Here is a 24,582-nt window from a genome sequence, read left to right as displayed (position 1 = left end):
ACTAACTGGGGGAACTATATTCATAAGATTCAACATTCAATAATATTTAAATATGTAAAAAAGAACATATGTAATTTTTCAAAAAACACTGCCATAGTCATTTGACAAAATGTATCCTTTGGATAAAAAAGGAAAGAATATAGCGGCACCAAACGAATTAAAAAGTGATGTTAATTAATTATGCAAAACAATATTTCATTGAAAATACTAATTAAAATTTTAATATAAGAAATAAAATTACATAACAACGAAAATATGGATTAAATAATTCAAAATAATATCTTTTTTTAAAAAAAATCAGAAGTTTTTAATAATTGATCGGCTAGCGTAATATTTACTAAACGATGGTTTCATCAACGTTATCGGCAGACATCATGACATGCGCAGAACAGTTGGAAAGTGAGCAGAAGTGGTTTGTTTGGTACATGACACGTGACCGTGAATTGACCCCATTGAGAAATGATTCAAGTGATGAAAAAAATTGTATTTTATGTAATTTGAGTAAATAAATACTTCTGCAAAAGCTAATAAAAAAAAATCTAACTTTATGCTTCAGTTTAGTGAGTCAATCAATTATATTTAATAAAATATCCATGACATTTATACAGAAATCCATTCTTCTGCTACAAAAACTGATCGAGTTATGAAACGTTAAAAATCACAAGTATTTTTTAAATAAATAATAGGGATGGCGAATATTTTACGAGCGGTTAATTATGTAACCAATATCAAAAAGTCACAAATACCAGTGATCAATACTTCTGAAAGAAGGGTGTGATTCTAATCCTTGATACGATCTTACTGGTGATAATCTGATTACAGGTCTTGAATCATGATAGAAAGTAACAATCGATACGATCTGTCCAATGGAAGCTCTCGAACAAAACAAAATAGGAGAAATCTGTGAATGGGTTGAAAAGTGAACGAACCGGTTATTTTTGGAATTATCGTATCATTGAATTGCATATCACTGAAATTTATCGGAGCGGTGACTTCACTAGAAAGTGTGAGGCTTCACTGGAAAGTGCTAAGTCACCGCTCCACTTATTGGTAGGGATTCGATATGCGCATTTGAGGATGCACTATTCCATAAAGATCATTTTTAATTACTTGTAACTGACTGATTGCATATATTCTGTTTACTTCTGGCGCCATCTATATGTAGAATAAAAAACTAAAGTAAACATTTTAAGGAAATGACATATATTTAATTCAAATTTTTCAGAAAATGGTTTACTCCAATAAAGAAATTAAAAAAATACTTTTGAAAAAAAATCAAATTTAAGAAGTGAGCTGAAATCGATAGATTAATTCAATCACACGTTACTTAAATTAGTAAATGAAATATTAATTACAATTAGTAAATTTTATATTTAATACTTATTAATAACTTTTAATTAATAATATGATTGAAATAACAGATATTTGGAACAAATATTTAAAAATAACAATAGCAAAATTATTTGTTATTCAAAAAATCGTGGATTATGCATCTCTAATAAATAATCAAAACCCAAATCTCCAGAAATTTTGGTAAATGAATCATTTGAGGTAAAACCAGCTTCGGTAGGATACATTCTAATTGCGCAGTTTGGTGATATAAACAAAACTCGGAATATGAAGTTAGCTGACTATAAATGTTGAAAGGTTCTGAGAATCTCGCACATTTTATATAAAAGTTCGATAATGTTTCAGAAAAATCTTCCTCGAACATTTTATTTTCACCTTCTTATATCCCCATAATGATTGATATTTTGTCAAATGATGGAATTAAAATCGAATTTACAAATTAAACTAAGCGAATGAAATGTCACAATAGTTAAGTGATAAAAAGAACAAGGAAATGCTGTGTGTAATGTAATTCTGTGTTTGTGGATAATCAATGCCTTGTTTTAGGGTGTGTTTTCAAATAATACAGAAACTTATTTGTGCTTTTCGAAAAATAATTTTTTAAGAAATCAAATTCCGTGAGTATTTTTTTTTTTTTTCACTTTTCAAAATTGAAAATAATTCTATTTATTTAGAAACCTCTTAAGCAAGATTAATTTACAAATTGGTATTGTCTAATTGATAAAAGATGAGAATTAGGTACCAGATTCTTAGCCCCCCCCCAAAAAAAAATTAGTCAAACTTATCACAATCACCAAACGAATTAATATATTAAGATTTTTTTTAAAAAATGATTAACATATTGGAGGCAGATAATGCATAAAAGCTAACACTATCTTAAAAATGTTTCTTGGTATTAGTTGCTGCCATGCACCAAATTTAAAATTTTAATAAAACATTTTCTGCAATATTGTTTGTTATCAAATATGATACTTATATTTCAACATATTTACTGTACTACTTTGGAGTATAACATTCAATTTTGAATTCATTTATAATTGTTAATCATTTGAGATGAGTTAGATCATAAACACTAGTTAGAGAATATATTAAAGATTGATTAATGTTTTATTTAAATTTGAGAATTGTATAATCAAAGTTTTATATAGCTTCTTGAATTGTAGTAGTTACTGAAGTAAAGTAAATATAGAAGAAAAACAAGTATTTTATATAGAAATGCTTAAAAATAGATAAAAATATTAAGTAATAACTAATTTCCAAATTTATTTAAGGGGAAAAAAAGTTCTTTTTTACTTTAAAAGGTTGTTTTGTTTTCTAAACATTTAAAAGGAGGAACATTTAAATTAAAGAAAGGAAAATCTTAATAATTTGCATCTTTCACTAATTGAATTAAGTAAAGATAAAATCAATAGATTTTTAATTAAATTTCATTTTTAATGCTAAAAGTGAAATTGTATGAATTGATAATAAACAAAGAATATCATTTCATATATTATTAAAAAATCTCTAGAACTAACAAAATATTTTTACTTTCCTACATTGTTAAAATTTTAAAAAATTTAGATGCGAATTGAAAATTATAATTTTATTTTATGTTATAGGTATTTAGAATTTTGCAATTACAAAATAAAGTCTATCCAAAATATTTTGTGTTATTTTTGGTGTTAACTTATAACTTTTTAATACTGAATTGCCTACTAAATTTACTTAGTAATCGCAAGTTTAATATTATTTATTATAATTAATAATTTGTAAACAATGCAGTATGATAGCTGTGTCTCTAACATTTGTAAATCATGTGCATGTATAAATTTTAAAGTTGCTTTAAAATTTTTAAAAATAACTGATGTGGTATTCAATGGGAAAACAGATAATTGATTTTAGATTTGCTGTGACAAAAATAACTTAAGTTCTTTGATATAAAAAATAAAAAAAAAGTAGGAGAAGTGAATTAATGATGATTGATATTTATATATAATGATAAATTGCAGAGTGAAAGGTTATAAAAAGAAAATGAATGAAAGAAATGAAATGAAGAAAAGAATAAAAAGAATCCTAGTTGGAAAATTTGTAATTCACATATTGTATGTTTTCTTGTCATACCAGTTATTTATTGGTCTTATCTGTTACTATTCATCTGTCTCATAATATTTTTTTTTTTTTTGAGGTATGCCAGTTGATCACATTTGTTTGCTGATTTATTAACAGCAAATTGTTCTTACAAAGTTCTGTCCTGTAAACAGCATTATTTTGAAGTAAATTTAAATAATAATAATTAAGGTATGTTCTTTACTCAAGTGTTTATTATAAAACAAAATGAAATATAATCTAAAAGGAATTGTACTTAATCTATCATCCCATAAAAATAATAATATTTAGAGGATGATTTAGAAGATGTTGATTACCTTTCTTTGCTTCCTAGTCTAATGTTCCATTCTGCCACTGAAGATAAGTGTTTTAATTGTTTGTATATATAATTATTTGATTTTTAGTTAATTTTATCAACTGGTCGTCTTTAATGTGTTTTTTTTTTTGCAATATTTTAATATGTTTTTCACATAGTGCATTCCAAGATGCAGAGACAACTGCAATAGAGAAAAGAAGGTTTATGTTTTCTTTTCCAAAACCTGATAAGAATTATACACAGAAAGGACTTTATATAAATAAAATCTTTTATCTTTATGTACCTTAATTCCTCTTTTGAAATAATCTATCAAAGTTTAAATCTTAAATCGATTATTTTATGCTTAACTAAATCTGTAAATTATTTTATCCTTAGACAAAAAGTTATATTTCTTTTCATTCTTAAAAATGATAATTGTTATAAAATGTATTTTATGGTGTAATTTTTATTTTTCTGTTATCCTTATCACTGATATAATAATTAGTAACTCTCATTTATAGGCATGTATCCTCCACTTTCCTGAACACAATTTGAAAAAATGCAGAAGATTTTATTTTCCAAGGAAATGTTTGATTAAAAAAAGAAGAAACGAAATGAAAAGAAAATGTTCATCTCATTTTCTGAACTTATAAAGCTGGCGAAAAAGAAGGACTATTGAAATCTACCATTTAATTTTGAAAACAAAAACAAAAAAATCAATATTATTTGTTTCACTAACAACAGAGAAAATACTCATTATAAATGCATCAGTCATGATCAATAGCAATTTGGAATTAAGAGTGTAGTTAAAAGACCCTCCTTTCAATCAGGTAAGTAAAATTTTTCTTTCAAAGTCAATGGTATTGCTGTAATTCCTGAAATTTTAAACAATTTAAATTATAAATCTCTATTAATAGCTTTTTTAGGTAGATTCCTTATAGGAAGACTACCTATTGCAATGGTTTTCATGGCGCGATTTTGGGAACATTTCTGCAGATCTTCACCAATCATAGTCCCTTGAAAACAAAACCACTCTTTGTTCATATATGAGCCACTCAGAAGCCAATACGGTTAAGTCCAAAACACAGAAATTGAGAAAATTAATGTTTTTTGATACATTAGTTTTTAAAATTCTTGGTTTATTAATTTAATTACAAAAGTGTATAAAGTCTTTTTTCGAGGTGTAAACTCTGCAAAAAAACAAGATATGTACAGGATGTGTAAATAAAAACATAAGTATTTATTGAAATAATGACAGCATCTTAAAAATTTTAGGACTTATACCTTTTGGCAGCTGAAAAAGATAAGAAATTTATGTAAAAATAATAAAATATAAAAAATAAAAATTAAAAAAAATAAAAATAAAAATGATAAAATAAAAAAAATATGGATAAAAGGTGGACTTATTCACAATGGCTTCTGAAATTATTATACAATATATTCAGAAGCTATTAAAAAAAGGGCTGTCTAACCTAGAAAAAAGTAACCAACGAGTAAATCCTTTAATAACAGAAGATTATTATTTATTTCATCAAAATTTCCAAAAATCAGAAAATATCAAAAAATGGACTTACTTGCATTGGCTTCTGAGCGGCTCATATAATGCTTTGCCCATGTTGTTTTGTTAACAAGATAACTAGAGTAATTTTGTTTAGATTTTAACCAGCTTTTAATATGTTGTAAGAAATGTAAAAAACTTGGATGACTTCATAGTGGGCTATCTTGCTCCAAAAGTGTGGAAATGTTGGAAAGAGGGGTTGAAATATTCATTTTGCTATAATTTCCTTAATATTGAAGATAGAAAAATAAATCAAATTAGCCAAATTAGTGCCTTATTAAGACTAACAACTTTCACATTTAAAGATTTTTGATAGCTATTATTACTTGGAAGTGTGAAACTAAACAGTGGTTTTCAAGCCATAAATTTGACTATTTTTATCATCAAGAATTTATATTGACAGTTTTGAAAAACTGAAATAAAACTTCTACTCTTCTTTCGTTACCATAGTTTGAAATTGTTTAAATGCATGTGGAGTAAAGATTAAAAGCTTGAATAAAACTAATTAAATAAAAATAAAGAAAGAGAAAAAGATTTAGTGGTAACATTATGTAAAATTGATTGCTTTAAAAATTTCCAGAAATTGCATGTTTTTGAATATATTTATCACTTTAAAAAAATTACAACTTGGCACCTTACGCTTTCATATATTCATTCTCTTCTATAGATATTTCTCCTATTAAAATAAACTAAATTATTTTCTAAAATTACATTTTCTTCATGGCAATATATATAAAAATGAAAAATCACTTTTGCGCTCACTGATTATGGGATCTCATTAACTAGTAGAGATGCATTTGAAATTTTTCAGAATTTTGATTCAAGTGTAGTATTCTTCTTTTTCAAATGTGACTACATATTGTCAGGAAGATTTAATCTATACTTTGCTATCCAAAGAAAATACTTATCATGGAATTGATTGTTATAGTAATCAACCAATTTACTTTCTGGATATCAATTATCTTGCAAAAACATAAAATAGGTATTGCTCAAATCTTGAATTACACTTTGCAATATTAATTATATAAAGAATAATCTTTTATAAAATTCTGTATATTGTGTGCAATAAATATAAATTTTGTTATTTACATACATTTTTTATTTTGGAGCTTTTGTTAATTTGGTGGTCCTTTGGTTTGATGTCTGCCGTATTACTGAGAGTAGGTTGTATTTAAAAAAAAAGACAAGTATTATAACTTTTACCCAAGTATGGGTATTTGTATGAAATGCATAATAGCGGTTAACCATTAAAAATATTATGTTAGTTTACTGATTATGTTTGCTGACAGCATGTGATTAAACCTAAAGTTTGCCAATGATGGGCATTTAATTCACAAATATATATATTTATATATAATGATATTTTAAAATATAATTTAAGCTTAATTTCCTAACCTTCAGTTTAATTTAGCCCATATTAATATCATTCTAATATATTCTCTTATTTCCTGATCCTATCCTATCATTCTGTGTTGTGCTTGTCGCTTCTGCTTGTTCATAAATCATACCTCCCAGGATGGAAATAAAACGAAATTAAAAATTCAAAGTGTCTTTTCTGTCTTCGGCCATGGCTCTGTTTCAAAAATTATGATTATATATATAAATATAAAAACTGGTAATTCAAAAAAAATCTTCCTTTTACTACAATTCATAGTTATAATTGAAATATTCAAAACTGCAATAGATAAGATCTTAATTCCAACATTAATTAAGAAAAGCAGATGATTTTTTCTTGCAATATACAATTGAAAACTCAAACATTAAATTTGTATACTTTCTATCATTAAATGTATTCTCTGCATTTAATTGAAATAAAAATAATTGCAAATGATAGTTAATTTCTTCAAATTGATTTAAAATACAAACATAAATCTTTATATCTTGATTTAATAAATCTTACCTTTGCTTATCTTCTTATCTTTAAATTTTTTCAATAATATAAACTTTGTTACAAACCTATATTTGTATATTATTTTTATCATATTTGTTTTCTTTATATTAGTTATTTTACAATAAATATTGAATCGTGAAATAGCTATAAATTCATTATCTATAACTGCTTTAAAATTTAATATTTCATTGTTGTTGTTTTTTAAGAATTGAAAACAATTACTAAGATGAAAAAGAATCTGCCTTTGTCTTTCAATATTTCCAATGGATTTTTTTTAACTTCTCTAATTTTATTGTTGGGAAATCTTTTAGTAAATTTAGATGAAACTTGAACTACATGCTGGCAATTAATTATCAAAAAAAAGAAAAAAAATAAAGAAAGAAAATGACAAAGATGTCATGTTTTTTGCAGACAGTGACTGGCCTCCAAAATATATACATAACCTCCAAATATATATATATTAGCCTCCAAATTTGGCACTTTTATATACTAATGTACAAGTACCCAAAAAATAATGTGCAGTTTATAATGGAACAACTTCAACTAAACAGCTACTTATACTGAAGATATTCATCCCAAATATTTATATTTTGTTTTATTTTATTCAATATCTCCCTATGCCTATAAATTTTTTCACTAAAATTATAAAAACTTTGTTCCTCTTAAAACATAAATCCATAAATTTGAGCAGTCACTTGAAAATGTTTTACACTATATAAAAATAAAGATGCCTTTAATAAAACTTGCTGATAAGGAAGTAATAAGGATTATTGATGTAATTCTCTTAAAATCTGATTTAAGTTGTAAATATATTGTAGGGGCTTTGCATAGTAACAAAAATGTTGTAAATTTGATATATGTTTTTATAATCATAAAACATAGTACACATAAAATAACCTTTGAAGCAGATCAGTTTCATTGAATTATCCCCCGCCCCAAGATAAAAGATTATTTGAAATTGGATTTAAAATTATTGTAAGTTATAATAATTTCATTAATTGAAAGGCTATGCATAATTTTAATTCACCTTCTAAATTATGCATTAAGTATAAACACCATTTAAACACATAGTACACATAATTCTTATAAAAACCCTTTAAACAGATCAATTTTATTGAATTATTAAAAAAAATTGGATTATTTGGAATTATATTTAAAATTGCTGGCTTGTAAGTAATAGTTCCATTAATTGGAAAATCATGCACAATTTTTTCTCCATCTAGATTATGCATGAAGTATAAACATCCATGTAATCAAAATAACCCTGTCTAGTTTTTTAAAAAATAAATTATATTCATATCATAAAAATTATTCAAAATAACTATTTATTATACATATATGTATGTAGAGAGAGAGAGACCAGTTCTTTCATTGTCCTGATTTCGACAGCTTAAATAATGTGTAAAGCAAATTTTGCTACATTAAAATATTTACATGAAATTGAATGTCGCAGTATTGTAAAATATGAAAAGAAATTAACTTTAAAATCCTTATCCACAATAAATACAGTAAAACAGAATGCGAAATTGTTCCTCAAAGTCTTAGATGATATTTTAGATATTCAAGGTCAAAAGAATTTTGAAATATATCATTTTGAACATGATGGAAGATTAATGTGAAAGCAAAGCATGTTCTTGACAGAACTTTGAAACAGAACTAATTCTTCATCCTTTATAATTTTGTCTTTTAAAAAAATAATAGTAACTATTAGAAAGTTGTTACTAAAAAAAGTTTAAACAATTACTTAATTTTCTCTTATGGAATTAGATGCAACAATTAGAAATTTCATTAAATTGATACATTTCTTCTAAAAAATTATTTCAAAAGACTATTTTCAAAATATTATTAATTTCAGTAAAGGTGTATAGTTTGTTGAAGTAGTCTGTAGTAATAAAGATTGGAAAAAATTAATTAAAAAATTATTAAGAAGTGTTTTTCAATCTGATTTCAATAAATTATAATATCTAGTAGCATATCTTTATCTCAACAAAATTTAAGCATTTAATTGTTCTTGAAAAGTAGAAACCATTCTCATCATTTTATATTATTTGTTTTTTGCTTTAAAAATAAAAACCCAGAGAAATTTTCTTTTCTTTATTTTTATCTGTCCCCTTTACCTATATTTATGTGAAATGCAAAGTATCCTAAAACTGTATCTAAAAATGTAAATATTTTTAATAATATTTAAAAGAAATATATAAAATAAACTGGTAGATATATATAGAGATAAACTGGTTTATTTTCCTATTTAGTAAAGTGTAGATTATAGATAATTCCTGTTTAAAAATGTCTGTGATTTGTGTGTGTGTGTGTGTTTTAAAGAAAATCGCTCTTGTAAAAAGGGGGAATATACACCTGTGAGTGATTTGTTTATTTTCATGTACATGATGAATACAAAAAAAAAAAAACTGTAGTTGGTGAAGTCCGAACTGAAGATTTTGTCGAATCTCCATAATTCAGATATCCCTGAAACTGAAAAATGCTATTTTTAGAATTATGTCTGCCCTATCTGTCAATGAATACGATCACTCAAAGACGCTCTGAGGGACGAATGAAATCCGAAATATTATCTTTTCATCAAATTTTAGGTTTCTGTCAAATCTAATAAAATTTTGCTGTACTTATAATTGAGATTTAATTTAAGAATGAAGCAAAGATTAAAAAATTTTAAAGTATTCCTATTTTCATACACTGTTGGTTTTTGTTATGATATAATAAGATAAAAACAAAAAATTAGGGAGATGTGTAGAATAGAAATGTGTAGAATTAGGGCAATGAATAGAAATGTATAAGGCTTGTAAAGTAGTGTACGTTGTATGTCTATCAAAATTTGAGATTTAAGAAATTTTGTTGAATATGCCATTAAGACCAAGTTACATAAAATATTCAATTGCAATTCTTAACAACCAAAAATTGTGAATTAAATGATCGCCAAAGACAGCTAGACAAAAATACAAATTATAAAACTGATGTCAGATTAAAAACATTGAATAATGTAAAGGGACAGAAACAATTTTTAAAGCTATTGCTCATTAATTATTTCTTCTGTTTCTTATACTAATAGAAATGATAGATTATTTAAAATCAAATAATACTAAATGATGAAGTAAAGAACTTTGAAGTAAACATTTTTGTGATGAATATTTATTTGTGTATTTTTATAACTGAAACTAAAAAAGATTTCAAATAAAAGAGAATTTGTAAGATATTTTATCAAGCTATGTTAAAAAAAAAAATACTTGCTAAATTATTTTATGCTAATTGTCTTTGGGGATTAGCTTATTCGAAGATATTGATTATGTTTAATTTAAGTTAAATCGTTTGATATAGTATTTTCATGTTCATGAAGTTATACCAGATATATTAAAACAATGTTATTTTAATTGTGTTTCATCATTATGTTTGTTATAAACATACAATTTTTCAATGAAAACCAGTCTCATGACAGTAACAGTACTAAAAATGTGAGTGCCCAGTTCATCTATCTTCCAACATTCACGATACGGTATTTTGCTTTTTTACTCATATATTAATTAGAATTCTTCTTTAACTTTCAGCAATGGAAAAAAAATCACGCGATCATATATTTGCTGAAACAGTAAAAACAGTTTGAATTTTTGAGCAACAATATAGTCAATTATTGAAAATTAAACAAAAAATATTTTTAAAAATTTGACAAAATTCAGGACAACAATTGCACAACTATTAAATTGCTATCATTAAAAAAGGAATTTTTTAAAAATTTGAAATGGTTTAACATATATTTTTGTGCAATAATATTATGTGGAAGTTATCATGGGAAAAGCCAAAATTCAGCTTCATTTTTAAACCATTTAATTTATAATTAAAATTTTTAAAAAATTGCTCTGAGGTGCACATTTTTCTCCTCCAAGGTATATATGAGCCAAATTTAGTAACTGTAACTCAAATGATCTGACCTGTAGAGCATCAATTAACACACATTCATTTATATTATTAGTAGGGATAGAGAAAGTAAAAATTCTCAAAAACATTTAACATTTAATAAGTATGTGCTTCAAAAAAGACAGTTGTTTTGATTCTAAACAACTTAAAAGCCTAGATAGTTACAAGTCTAATGAAAACCAGTCCTTCTGTTGGTGGCGTCACAACTCAACGACGAGACCATTTTGTTTAGCGTTTTATCATATTTTTAAAAGTATCTTGAGAAACAAGTGATATAAAATATTATAATATCTGCCTTATTATTACAAGATATTGTATAATTTTTCCTCAATAGTGTGAATACCATGCAATATTTTGAAGATATCGTCATAATATCATTTATTTGGACTAATAAAATGAATTATAGCTCGTGCAGTAATATAATTTTTTGTAAATATTATTATTATTGAAATTTACTTTTTTTTCATTAATTTTTTTGGAAGCATCTCTCCTTAAAAAAAAAATTGTCAAGAAAGAACTATGTGCTTACTTGAATTTTTGATGATGTTTGGTTGTGCAGCAATTAAAATAAATATGATTTAAACTGTAGAGTTTTCGTTTTTATTTGGTATGTATGGTTCTTTAAATTGCTTCTACAACATTCGCGAAAAAGTAATCAACAATACATATAAAGTTTACACATTTCCTTCTTTCTGAAACTACAGTGAATTGGTCCAACAACTGCGCCTTGAATAAGCTTTCAATCAAATATCTCAACGACAGTGCTCTCCATACTACGCTTTGTTTTCCCATCTTACGTAATAAGAATAGATCTTCTAGACTTTTTTTTAAATTAAAATATTTCTATTCGACATTGTAATAATTGTCTTTATTGCTTTCAGGTTCCACGATCGTCGAGTGACTTTTCTTGGTAACCATTTTCCATCTTCTGGCCTTTGATAGAACACTTTAAAAGACGTTTTTTGTATTCTAAATAATGTATTGGAAGCACTAACTTCTTATGATAATAAGAAATAATTGAAAAAAAACTGAAATATTGATTTCATAATTTCTGGATTGTAGGGTAAAAAAATATTTTCCTTACATTGTGACCTTAAAAAAGGAGACCTAACCTATACACTCAACCACAGAGTTCTTACAAGCTCTCTACATATACAGAATATACAGGTATTATCACTATAAAACAGGAGCATAAGAAAATGGAATTCTACATCGAAATACTCCTTAACATTAAGAATGCTGTAATTGATGATGATGTGGACTCTTATCAACGCGCTTTGATGAATTACATAGAGAAATCTATGAATTGTGAAGCAACCAAACAATATCAGCAAAATGCTTATGTAAAGTTAGGTAGTATCAATTTAATATGCCTCGCTTGTAAATCGTCTGCAGTAAAAGTGCTTGAATATTTACTTATGAATGAAAACCATGTATGCATTTTACCCTATTTGACTAAAAAATGTGATGTTCTGCCTGAAGAAGAGGACGAGGAATGCCACAATGCCATTTACTACGCCATACGCTCAAATAAGAAAGAGATTCTTGAAATCCTTCTTAGCAAATGGTTGAATGACTATTTTCAAAAAAATTCCGATGGATTAGATGATCTACTCTCCCAAGCATTCAACGATTTGACGGTCAGAAATGTTTGTATAGATGAAGAAATGAGGATTTACGTAAAAAGCAAATTAGCGGACTTCAGATTTTTCGATGAAGTTTCTTCTCAGAAGAAAAATAAAGGAAATGTTATTGATATCCAAAACCTTAAAGATCTTGCGATAATTCGAATAGATTCTGTCGTCGAAAATATCATCAATCTTGGAAAACAGTTTAGGAACATGGAACCGAACGAACAATTTATACTTTCTTCGAAATACATTGCTAAAAATATCCATATGTTGAAATCCTGTCTGAAATGTGCAAGTAAATTGCCATGGGAAGAAATCGAATTTTGTTTAACTATTTTCATCCGTTCTTGTCAAAATTGTTTCCAACAGTATCCATTGTACCATTTCATTATCAATAAAGAAAGATTGCTAATGCATCTGGTAAACTTTTCAGATATATTAATAAAATTGAAAGACAAAATCAAACTGGTTGATAAGTGTAGATTTGGAATGTTAGTGATCGATGAAATAGAAAATATTGAAAATATTGTAGATTTTAAGGAACTGCACGATGACTTCAGGCTAGTTAGGGACCTGTACTCTCTTGAGAAAATAAAAAGTTGTATAGATTTGGCCATGTCTGCTAACATCACCGAAAAATGTGACCAATTAGTCATTGTTAGGGCTCTGCAAGTCATCGGAGAATGCATGAAAAGTACAACAGATTCCCCCAATTTATCTACGGAAACATACGAATTATTGCTATCCTTTCTACCTGATAATATAAAGGAAGTGATCACAAAACTGAGAGATGATTTATCTCATGAAGAATGTCTTTTCGTAAGATATGGGATTGAAATGAGCGAACAAAATGTTTTCCAAAGAATTCAATCTGACATCACTGAAATGAATCTAGCAGTTTCTGATATTCTTCTTAGAAAGAAGACCATGATCGTTAGAAAAATATTTAGTAAACTGAGAGATAGTAAAGACGTTGACGCTATGAAATTATTTCTCACGCAACATCACATTTCCGCGATTTCGTTGCAGAAAGAACTAATAGAAGCGCAAAATTTAAACCTAAGCGGCATCGAGCAGTTAGAAAACTTGGTCTTGGAATTAAAGAATGAGATAAAAAATCAAATCAATAACTCAATAAAGCTTTTTCGCCGAATTCAAGATATAGTTCAAATGGCTTGTGCGGAAAAGGCATCCGATGCAAACGGTTCATTTGAGGGTTTTAAATCTTATATGCCCTCTGACCGTGAAGAATTACTGAAAATTTATTCAGATTTCGGATCTATCGCTTCAAATTCTCTACAAACTGAAATTGGACCGACAGATAAAGGCTTAAGAGTAATAACAAAATTTAACATGCCTGAAAACGTAGAAAAATATCGAGAAATTTTCATTAAAATTTTAGACAAATATAGATTAAAAACATTGTTGTATTTTCTTCATAAAATGAATTGTTTTTTAGATTTTTCAGACCTTTCACACTGTATTCCGGAACTGGAAAGAAATATAGAAGCAATTTCTATAGAAAAGGATGAAATAAAAAATTTTAAAAGAATGATTACAAATTTGAGAACTGACTGTGATAAAAAAGCAAATCGTGTTGAAGAAATGTTTCTGGAAGTTCAGTCTTTAATCCAGAGCGAAAAAACTAATTTCAAACATACTCAGAATACATACCTTGATTCTCTTAAAAGATTAATATCAATAATTCAGTTTGATAATGAAGAGTATTCTCAAGTATTAGAAACACGTATGCTTGATTTTCAAGAAAGATTTCAATCTCTGGCATTACCTCAGCTTTCAAAGAAATTCTCAGATATGTTCCAAAAGATTACTTCGGAGTTGGTGAGAGAAAATTTTGCAAGAGGAATTCCTTTCTTGACCGCTCTATCGAAAATACATATTTTTTTAGAATTCCGCCTTGGTAAAACTAAATGGATTAAAGAATTCAAACAAATCCTTCAAAACCAGGAAGAAAATAAACTTCAAAAATCCCTTCAAAAAATACCTAAAAGTAAAAAATTAAAACCTTTGTTGTCCGATAAACTCTCTTTACTTGAACAGATTGTTAAAGAATATCATGAAAATAAACAGTTCTTTCAAAAATCACAGTGTTCACAAAAGAAATTGAAATTGCTATCTATTATTGAGATGTTAACATTAGATTCCTTTAGTATTTTAGGATGCAAATCCTTACCAAATCGCTTAACTCATAACGCATTCTTTTTAGATAAATATTATCCAGTAATAAATGGTAAGAATTTGCGCAATCATTTAGCGCATGGGAATGCTTTAGTCAGCATTGTGTTAGAAGATGAATGCGCAGATATCCTTTTAAACGCAGAAAAAATGAGAACTTATGATTTACTGAAGTCGAAACAAGAGATAGGTAAAAAGGTGAAAAATGATCCACAAATGATAAAGACTTGTCTTGATACAGACCTCTCCACAGTCAGCCAGCAACTAAAGCTTTTTGCTGCATTATCCGAAGGTAAAAAGGAAAAAGTGAAAGACTACATTAGTAAGGGAGCTGATGTCTTTGGAAGAGATATGCGCTCGCAAACATCTTTGCATTTTGCTGCCAAAGGACCTTGTTTAGAAACTGTAAAGTTTTTGTTAAAATTTAATCTGGATGTTTACGCTGTTGATTTTAATCTTCAAACGGCTTTACATGTTGCATCATCGAATGGAAGGCTTGCTACAGTAAAATATTTGGTTCAAGAATTAAATTCATTAATTAATTATAGAGATATATGCGGAAGAACACCTTTGCACCTCGCATCTATTAATGGACATACTGATGTTGTAAAATATCTTTTAAAAGATGGTGCTGAAATGTCATATAAAGACCTCTTCGGGAATGCTGCGCTTCATTATGCTATCATCCGCAACCATTTAACTATTGCCAGCATACTTTTGGAAAAGATTGTTGATGCTAACAAAACTTTTTTCGGAGATACGGCACTACATTTAGCATCAGGAAAAGGGCATATGAATTTAGTTATCACTTTGCTGGACAAAATATCTGTCAATTTTAGATCGGACTTGAAGTTTACTCCTTTGCATTACGCAGCGAGAGGAGGCCATGCTGATGTTGTGCAACTCTTAATATCAAAAGGTGCTGAAGTTGATGCAAAAACTTTGAAAGGAGCGACGCCCCTCCATTTAGCAGCAGAAAAAGGTCATAATACAGTAGTTGAGATATTATTACAGTATGGAGCCGACATAAATGCAACCGACTTTAATGGCTTTACCGCTCTGTGTTTTGCTGTGAAAGGTGGATTTTTAGCCACATCGAAATTTTTACTGGAAAGGGAAATGGTTGTTGATAGTGTTAAAAATTATATATGGGATCCATTAGATTTCGTTGTCGAAATAAGAAGATATTTTTTAAGGATATCCAAACCTTTACTGGGAAAGGATAAAATCGCTGATGGAATTAAAAATTCTTCGTATAAGCCCTTAATTTTGGCTGCCCAATTCGGTCACTATGAACTTGTTGAAATACTGTTACATCGATGTAATACAAGTTCTAAGCTTTCGGCTCTGCATTGGGCAGCTTTGAAGGGTCACCTGCGCATCGTGGAGTTGCTGATAAACAATGAAATAAATGCAGAATGTGATGATAGTGGATGCACTGCATTGCATTTGGCTGCGTATGAAGGACACACAGAGATTGTTAACTTCCTCATTTCGAAGGGGTATATTAAACGAATCAATTCGAAAATCGGGAGGAATGAACTTGAGAAGAATTCGAATTGTGAAGTCCAAGATAATACTGTATTATTTATCAACGGTACCAACGATTTTGATGATGTGTTAGAATTTTCCGGTACAACAGCTTTGCAGCTTAGTGCTTTTAGAAAACACAAAGACATTGTGCGATGTCTTTTGAAAAATCAAGCTGATATCTACATCAAAGACGACATTGGTACAACACCATTGCAGGCAATTATTGTAAATGGCATGGCGGATATTCTTATTGACGAAAGCATATCTATTAATTTCACAGATTGTGGTGATTCAAGTCCTTTAATGTTGGGAACATCACAAGGTGATCTCATGTTCGTTGAATATTGCATTGGAAAGGGTATTCATAAAGGGTGTGTGGAGGATGCTAAAAATAAGGCTCTAGCTGTAGCAGTTTATTTTGGTCATGAGGATGTTATGAATTGTTTAATTAAATATGGGGCATGTGTAAATGCATCAAGTCCTGACGGCTTTACCCCTCTAGACTTAGCAGTAGAAGCAAAAAGATGGAACATAGTGAGAGTTTTAATAGACGATAAAAAAGCGGAAATGAGTGTGCAAAAAGAAAGAAAATATTTGCTTTCAGCCATCAAAAGCGGACATGAAGATATTGTGGAATATTTTTTAGCTAGACACCCTGAAAACGGTGCTTCGAGTCTTGAGTGCCGTGAATTTCCTCTCCATACAGCAGTACAGTATGGCCACCTGAATATCGTGAAGAAATTATTAGAATTAGAGAAAAGGACCGACATTAATGACACAAATGAAAACTTTGCAACTCCACTCCAGCTTGCATCAGGACAAGGCTATAGTGAAATAACTCGACTTTTGATATTAAATGGTGCTGATCCGAATGTACCAGACCACAACCCACCACTTCATCTAGCTGTTGCAAATAGCGATTATGAAATGATTGAAGTGCTAATCGAAGCTGGAGCGAATGCCACGTTGGGAGACGAAGATGGCATTTCTGCCATTGGATTAGCAATTAAGTGTAAGAGTCTGGATGTAATGGAAACACTTTTGGAGCTTTCAGAAATCGATATTAATTTTAAAGGGGACAATGATCGTACTTTTTTGCATGATGCAGCTGTATCGGGATCTTTACAAATAATCAAAAGTTTAATTGAAAAAGGAGCCGCTACTGATGCCAGAGATTCCACAGGTGTCAAACCTATACATATGGCGGCAAAGGAAGGGTATCAGGATATTGTGGAGTATTTTCTAGGCGAAGGAATCGATGTTGGCGATATAGGAGAGAATGGCTGGTGTTTACTGCACTATGCAGCGGCTGGGAATCAGACAGAAATTTGCGAATTTCTCCTCAGAAATGGTTTGAATGTTAATACTGTTGATGCGCATGGCTGCTCTCCTCTCCATATAGCAGCGCAACTGGGTAAAACAGAAGTTTTTCATATTTTGCTTCGTTATGGGGCTTATTACGACTTTCTTAATGAAAGAAACGAAACTCCACTGAATGTTGCAATGGCTTCGAGTTCAACCAATAATTTTCCTATTATAGCTTCTTTGATATTTATTACAAGTTTATTTTCAGCAGTTGAGAAGAAGGATCTTCGGAAGGTTCGAGCTTCACTGAATGAACTGTTGAGGCTTTCAAAAATGAATTATATTGATATAAAAAATGCCGAAAACATTTCCCTTCTCAACTATGCGGAACAGAAAGGCTGTGCAGAAATCGTGGACTTTCTCTTGAAATGCAGCGTGGACGGAAATGATAGACCATCAAATCTCAGTATAATTAAGAGTATACTGAAGGTATTAATTATGAGTACTATCGTATTAATTATGATTTTTTTCTTTCGTATTATTTTAATATATCAAAATGCCTAGTAGTCTTTACTTTTTAAAATGAAATATAAAATTAAAAATGGACTTAAACATTTTCCTTAATTGCAAAAATTAATTTATAAGTATAAAGTCATAAGTATCCAGTGACGCAACTTCTCTAAAATCTTGGATTAAAATAGATTTTTTTTTGAGATATTCTTTTATTATTTAACTGTAACTAAACGCTGATGTCATAAAATTAAAAAATACATATTTGTTTGTTTTATTTTATGTGATAATGGTATTGGTCACTCTTTAAACAATAAATTGAGTGCGCCAGAGGTGCATTCAATTGACTTGTGTAAAAGCTTTTAATTGATTGATTAAAAGATCAATCAATTAAAATTGATCTGATCAATTAAATTGTTTAAATTGATCTGATTTTTTATCTTTTTTTTTAATTTTTGATCTGATCAATTAAATTGATCTGATTTTTTAAAATCATTTTGTCCACTTTCACATATGTTTGCATAATTACACAAAATCATTTGGCATGAATATGCTTATGCTGATGCCAGTTTTTTTTCCCTTATTTTTTCAGAATTCTTTTGATTTATGATTTATGACAAGATTTATGCATTTAATTTGCCAGTTCGACAAAATTATCTTTAGTAATTTTTTTTTCTTGGATTTGCAAGCATATGTGTCAAATGATCGCATGTCCCATAAGATTTTGTTGATCACTTTAATAAACGCAAGGGTATTTGACTTTTATGTCTAAAAAATTAAAATCAGCGATATCAAATCAGTATGGTCTTCTGATTTGACATTGACCTTAAAACTTTACAACAATAATAGCTAAAGCAATCCACTCTTTTGTTTGATGTTCTGTCTCGAATTTACGATAGAGTAAATCAGCATCCAATTAATGCTTAAGAAAGATATGTATGATGCTAAGATTCTAGTCATTGTTTGTTGTTTTTATATTTTGTGATTGTGATACGATTTAATTTTGAATTATTTTATATATTCGTTGTATATACTCATAATTATGTTTAAATTTCAAGGAACTACTAAGGAAAAATTGAAAATTGAAACTCTCTTTTTGAAATGCTGGTTACTACATGTATTTTATATAATTCATTTATTGCTATGTATTGTGTGATTGATAATTCTCTTTTATATGAAATATTGATTACGTATTTGTCTTTTTAACATGATTATGTTTATAGACTAGCATTCTATATCTAAATTGCTGAATTATAATGAAAAAAAAAAACATTCAAAATTCTTTTTAGAGCAAATCTTTTTAAATAAAGCTGCTACATATAGCACATAGTTACTTCTTGGATAAGATGTTCGCCATGAGAGAAGAATTAAATAATTTAATTAAATAAAAAATAATTAATTTTTAATAAATTTAATTTAAAACAATTTTAATTTAATGTAATTGGAATTTTTAAAAAATAAATTTTTTATAAATGTAAGCTACATTTTTTTAAAAAAAGTAATTCATTAAATTTATATTTATGTGAAATGAATATCAAAGTATCCTAAAAATCCTTAAGGGGTTTTCTTTAGTTGCTTTGGTGAGAATGTCTTTAATAATGTTTATAATAGATATATAAGATAAACTGGTAGAGATATATAGAGATAAACTGGTTTATCTTCATATTTAGTGAAGTGTAGATTATAGATAACTCTTGTTTAAAATTGTCAAATCACTAGTAAAAATTTCTGTGCAAATTCTGTGATTTGTATGTTTGTGTTTTTCTTTTAAGAAAATGGTTCTTATAAAAAGGGGGAATGTACACCTGTGGGCGATTTGTTTATTTTCATGTACATAATAAATACAAAAAAAAAAAAAAAATCTGTAGTTGGTGAAAAGTTCGAACTGAAGATTTTGTCGAATCGCCCCAATTCAGATAGATATCCCTGAAACTGAAAAATGCTATTCTTAGAATTATGTCTGTCCGTCTGTCAATGGATACGATCACTCAAAGACGCTTTGAGGGACGAATGAAATCCGAAATAGTATCTTTTCACCAAATTTTAGATTTCTGTCAAATTTAATAAAATTTTGCTGTACTTATGATTGAGATTTAATTTAAAAATGAAGCAAAGTTTGAAAGTATTCCTATTTTTAAACACTGTTTGTTTTTGTTATGATATAATAAGATAAAAACAAAAAATTAGGGAGATGTGTAGAATAGAAATGTGTAGAATTAGGGCAATGAATAGAAATGTATAAGGCTTGTAAAGTAGTGTACGTTGTATGTCTATCAAAATTTGAGATTTAAGAAATTTTGTTGAATATGCGATTAAGACCAAGTTACATGAAATATTTAATTGAAATTATTATTCCAGTGAATTAAATGATCGCCAAAGACAGTTAGACAAAAATACAAATTATAAAACTGATGTCAGATTAAAGACATCGAATAATGCAAAGGGACAGAAACAATTTTTAAAGCTATTGCTCATTAATTATTTCTTCTGTTTCTTAAACTAATAGAAATGATATATTATTTAAAATCAAATAATACTAAATGATGAAGTAAAGAACTTTGTCTTTGAAGTACACATTTTTGTGATAAATATTTATTTGTGTACTTTATAACTAAAATTAAAAAAAAAAAATTACAAATAAAAGAGAATTTGTAAGATATTTTATCAAGCTATGTTAAAAAAAATACTTGCTAAATTATTTATGCTAATTGTCTTTAGAGATTAGCTTGTTCGTTGAAGATATTGATAATGTTTAATTTAAGTTAAATCGTTTAGATATAGTGTCTTCATGTTCATGAAGTTATACTAGATATATTAAAACAATGTTATTTTAATTGTCTTTCATTGTTATGCATTCAACTAATGCTTAAGAAAGATTGCTAAGATGCTAGTCATTACTTGTTGTTTTTATATGTTGTGATTGTGATACGATTTAATTTTGAATTATTTTACATATTCATTGTATAAACTCATAATTATGTTTAAATTTCAAGGAACTACTAAGAAAAAACTGAAAATTGGAACTCTGTTTTTGAAATGCTGGTCACTACATGTATTTTATATAATCCATTTATTGCTATGCATTGTGTGATTGATCATTCTCTTTTATATGAAATATTGATTACGCATTTGTTTTTTTAGCATGATTATGTTTATAGACGAGCATACAATCTCTAAATTGCTGAATTATAATGAAAAAAACCCCATCCAAAATGCGTTTTAGAGCGGATCTTTTTAAATAAAGCTGCTACATTTAGCACATAATTACTTCTTGGATAAGATGTTCGCTATGAAAGGTGAATTGAATTCTTTAATTAAATAAAAAAATAAATTAAATTTTAAACAATTTTAATGTAATTGAAATTTTGAAAAATCAATTTTTTATAAATGTAAATTACATTTTTATAAAAAAAATTAATTAATTAAATTTTTATTTTATTTTATTTAAATAAAAAAATATTTTTACTAAAAAAAAATATTTTTTTAATTTTTTTTTCCAAGTGATTTTATAACAGTTTATTTTATATGTATTTTTAAAAACAGATCTTTCTTAAATAACTTTGAATCATATTATAGGGGAAAAAACCCACCATTTTTAAAATTTAAATATAAACTTTTCAATTCTAATAAATTTTTATAGAATTTTTTTTCTAATTCTAATAAATTTTTAAAAATATATTTTACTATAATACTTTTTATTATTTTAACAAAGCAGTTTTGATGAAATTCATACACTTTACTTCTTCACATATCACTTCTGTATTGTACAAGCAGATTTTAAAAATAAAAGAAAATTAGACGTATGAAGTGTAAAGCATAATCAAGCTACAACTTTTTAGACAAGAGGTTCGAATCATTTAAATATTTTCCCTCTAATATATACCAGATAAATGAATTTCATACAATGTAAAAGAATGTAGGTTATAATTATCTAACTAATATGTCAATTTTAGCTTTTTAAGTGTAATTTTCTCTATACCTTTTAATATTAAAAATTTAATTTTATCGTAAAAAAATTTCGTTTATGTATATATATATATATATCGTTGTGTATGAATTTCCTTGAAACGCTTGTTGATCTGAAGGTTATAATTTTTTCTCTAATATATCAGTGGCCATTAAGTAGATTATTAGACTTTAGATTATTTCTATATATTTTATAGAATATATTGTATATTTAGATATTTTTCTTTTCTGCATCAAATATATACCAGATGCATGCTAGTGTCTGTTTGTTAAATATATACACGTTTTTACTTTTGTGAATTCAATTTAATCTTGAATTGTATTGTTTATATTCATAAAAATAAAATTATAATGATTTAAATGTAATTTTTTTCTGTTAATCTTCTTTTAATAATCAACATGTTTCCCAGTCACATTAATATTATTCAGAAGTTTTTCGAGATTGTCTGAGCAAGTTACATGAGTTTTTCACTAACCATATGATATGCTATAAAAAATCAACTGTTATGCCCTTTTTTTTGAGTTCAACTGTTTGCATTATGGAGTTACTAAAGTAAAGATTTTTAATATGCTAATATGAATATATTTTCATATATATTAATTTAATTAATTATTAATTAAATATAATAAATAGAAATGTAGTATATTTTGAAATTAATTTAACATAAATATTCACTATATATACATAAGGTTCCGCCAAAAATTTTCATAATAAAAAAAATTACGAGGAATACTCTTCACATAAAAATATAAAGTAGCATTGTAGCGGATTGGTATGAGCGAGGATAGAACCTGGGACTTAGTGGTTCTCAGCCCAGTAACATGACCACAATACAAAAGCAATTGCTCGTGTAGCGTAGCTGTTAGGTGGCTTATAAGCTTTCACCACTGCATTAATATTTAATGTTAATTAAAAAGAAAACAGTGGAAATAGTCACCCTGAAATTGTCCTTCTTACTCCTAAATAAAGTTCTTATTCCCCTCTTTATATAAAAGGCAAGGCCATTAGCACCATAAGCAGAGTTTTTTTTTAATGACAATAAAGTGATAACGTAAATGAACGTTGAACATGTTTCTTTACAAAGTCAATAGAATTTTGTTTTTAAATCCATTTTCGGGAAGTTGCAATAACTTTTATATTTGCCTTTACATATGTTTTAATACTATTTTACATCTTTAGAAGTAATTTAGTTCAAATATTTGCTGGAATTTTCTTACGAGAAACCTCATAAATTAAAATCTAAAGCGTATTTTTTTGTTCAAATTTGGTGTAATAATTTCTCGATTTGTTCTGCAATTTCTGAAATAGAAATATTTTATAGTTGTTTTAATGCTTCACAATGTGAAAAAAAAAATTTAAAATTTCGCTTTAATTATTAGTCGAGATCCAATATTTAAAAATGGATAAAAATACAGCTTATTTTTTAGCTCAGGAACTAAATAATATATTTCTTAAGAAATCTGCAAAATTTTATGCAAATCATTTGATAAGCCACTAAACTAGAAAATTTTTGCTTTATACCTCTTTCAATAACAAAAAAAAAGGACTCTTTTTTCAATTTTTAAACAATTTTGCCTTTTAATTAATGTATTTTCACTTCATAGGTGTTTTTTTTTTTTTTAATTTTTTATGCAAATATTCGGAAATACAAATATTTTCGAATGTTTTTCAAACTTTTTCCCGAACATTGTGACATATTGCGTGCTTTGACTTTTTCCTAATTTAGTTTTATTGATGTCGTTTGGAGACTTCGGTTGGAAATGTTGTTATCACTTCTGCAATGACTGCTGAGGTCTGACTTTCCTGAACGGTCTTTTTAGTCCCATTTTCAGGAAGAGAGAGTCAGAGATTCAACAAGATTAATCAGAGTTGTAATTTAATCTTTCCAGTTGGACCAGGAAGTGGTTTCTATTTATGTAATTGGTTCACACAGTCCATCGCTCAATAGGTCATAGGCTTTGTCCGGATGCTTTGACTGAGCTATTTTCCTCCTGGATATTTGCAATGGTTCTTATATATATATGTATGAAAACATAGAAATACTTTTAAAAGCTAATTCTAAAATATCATTCAAATGTTATGACAAAAGCAAGATGTCGCTTAAATCCACAAATCAAGCAAAAGAATAAGCTATGAAATGATTGTTATCGATATTTGAATATAATAACTGGTTGCAAAGTGAAGGCATTTAAAACGAAAGTAAAATACCCATTAGAAAATTTATTAAATATGTATTTATGTTGTCTTGTTATCGTTTCATTTATCTCTTAGTTTTATCAATCAGTTTTCTTCTGAGACTTTATTGATCCCATTTAGTTTTTTTTTAAATTTATT

At 27.4% G+C, this 24,582-nt stretch overlaps 1 protein-coding gene across 1 annotated transcript; it reads left to right on the top strand.

Annotated features, from left to right (window-relative positions):
• The first annotated feature begins 1,608 nt into the window (after positions 1-1,608).
• Positions 1,609-21,591, top strand: LOC129975930 (uncharacterized). Its single transcript, XM_056089223.1, has 3 exons — positions 1,609-1,967; positions 4,255-4,563; positions 11,988-21,591. Exon 3 carries the CDS (start codon positions 12,306-12,308, stop codon positions 18,333-18,335), a length of 6,030 nt encoding a protein of 2,009 aa, XP_055945198.1. The 5' UTR covers positions 1,609-1,967; positions 4,255-4,563; positions 11,988-12,305; the 3' UTR covers positions 18,336-21,591.
• The last annotated feature ends 2,991 nt before the right edge of the window (positions 21,592-24,582 follow it).

The sequence above is a fragment of the Argiope bruennichi genome, chromosome 7, assembly GCF_947563725.1.
Source record: "Argiope bruennichi chromosome 7, qqArgBrue1.1, whole genome shotgun sequence".
In the NCBI taxonomy this organism is placed as follows: domain Eukaryota; kingdom Metazoa; phylum Arthropoda; class Arachnida; order Araneae; family Araneidae; genus Argiope; species Argiope bruennichi.
Note: the sequence above shows the minus strand (reverse complement) of the source record. Positions and strands in the feature narration are given on the sequence as shown.

Bases quoted from the DNA above. Each gene is read 5' to 3' on its own strand.
- LOC129975930 (XM_056089223.1), top strand. From the start codon at position 12,306: ATGGAATTCTACATCGAAATACTCCTTAACATTAAGAATGCTGTAATT.